Source organism: Egretta garzetta, unplaced genomic scaffold (genome assembly GCF_000687185.1).
Source record: "Egretta garzetta isolate BGI_Z169 unplaced genomic scaffold, ASM68718v1 scaffold671, whole genome shotgun sequence".
NCBI classification, from domain to species: domain Eukaryota; kingdom Metazoa; phylum Chordata; class Aves; order Pelecaniformes; family Ardeidae; genus Egretta; species Egretta garzetta.
Window position 1 is genome coordinate 99306 of NW_009258490.1, and position 1268 is coordinate 100573.

General features: G+C 58.1%; 1 protein-coding gene across 1 annotated transcript in view; it reads left to right on the forward strand.

The window, feature by feature from the left end:
* The window catches only part of NPHP4 (nephrocystin 4), a gene marked incomplete at its 3' end in the record, with an annotated part of 23926 nt that overhangs the window by 6690 nt on the left and 15968 nt on the right, over window positions 1-1268 (forward strand). The window contains exon 2 of the mRNA XM_035900951.1: window positions 820-994. Within this exon, the coding sequence (XP_035756844.1) occupies window positions 820-994 (175 nt within the window). The remainder of the gene's footprint in view (window positions 1-819; window positions 995-1268) is intronic.

Consider the following 1268-nt stretch of genomic DNA (forward strand, 5'->3'; position numbering starts at 1 on the left):
TCAGCCCCGAGCGCTCTTGGCTGCAAACCTGAGTTAGCATTTAATTATTTAACGACTTCTGTTCGCTTTGAATTGAGGTAAGCGTTTTAAAATTAAAATCTCGGGGTGGAATCATAGAATCACGTTGGTTGGAGAAGCCCGTTAAGATCATCGAGTCCAACCGTTCCCCTAGCCCTGCCACCCCACCACTAACCCCTGGCCCTCAGCACCTCATCTGCCCTTCTTTTAAATCCCCCCAGGGATGGGGACTCGACATTGAGGTAAGCGTTTTAAAATTAAAATCTCGGGGTGGAATCATAGAATCACGTTGGTTGGAGAAGCCCGTTAAGATCATCGAGTCCAACCGTTCCCCTAGCCCTGCCACCCCACCACTAACCCCTGGCCCTCAGCACCTCATCTGCCCTTCTTTTAAATCCCCCCAGGGACGGGGACTCCACCGCCTCCCCGGGCAGCCCCTCCCAGAGCCCGACAGCCCTTTCGGGGAAGAAGTTTTTCCCAATGTCCAACCTAACCCTGCCCTGGCGCAGCTTCAAACCATTCCCCCTTGTCCTACCGGCCATTACCAAAAGTGACACTTTTTTCAAGTAGCACTTTAAAAGTCTGCTGCCCCTTTGTTATTTGCTCAATATTCACTTCTCCCCCTTTTGCTCGGCTCGTTCAACCCCTCCTGGCTTTCGGAAAGGTTCTCCAGCAACGCACAACGCTGCCCGCGGCTGCGCGCCTGGTTTGGGCATCGGTTAGAAAATGGGAATTATTTCTCTGCTCTTACTGATGTGCGTTTTCTGCAGTTCGGGGCCGCTGAGCTGGCGCGTCCCTGAGTGGGCCTGGGCGCCGGCGCCTCCCGTCCTGTCGTGCCTTGCAGGGAGCCGAGTACCAGCTGCGCCTCTCCCTTTTCGATGCCACCTACCACCACTTCTTCGGGAGGACATGGAGGAGCAGCCGGCGAGCTGCCCGTGCCGCCCCGCAGCACCCGGCCAGGGTGGCTTTCAACGAGGTAGGGCGCGAGGGGACGGATGGTGGGCAGGGCAGCGGCCACACCGGCTGGGTCTGGGAAAACGCTGACAGCCTCCCGGGATGGGGCGGCACGAGGCGGGGAGGGGGCAGCGATCCTGCAGGGGGGCGTCTGGGGCTGCAGGAGCTGAGTTCGAGCGGGGAGGCTTTTAATGCACAAAGGGAGAAGACGTCCTTGTTCGAGTTCAGCCTGGAGCCGCTCTCCTTTGGTGCTGGTTTACTCCGTCAGTCTGGTGGAAGCGGAGCTCAGAGGGCTC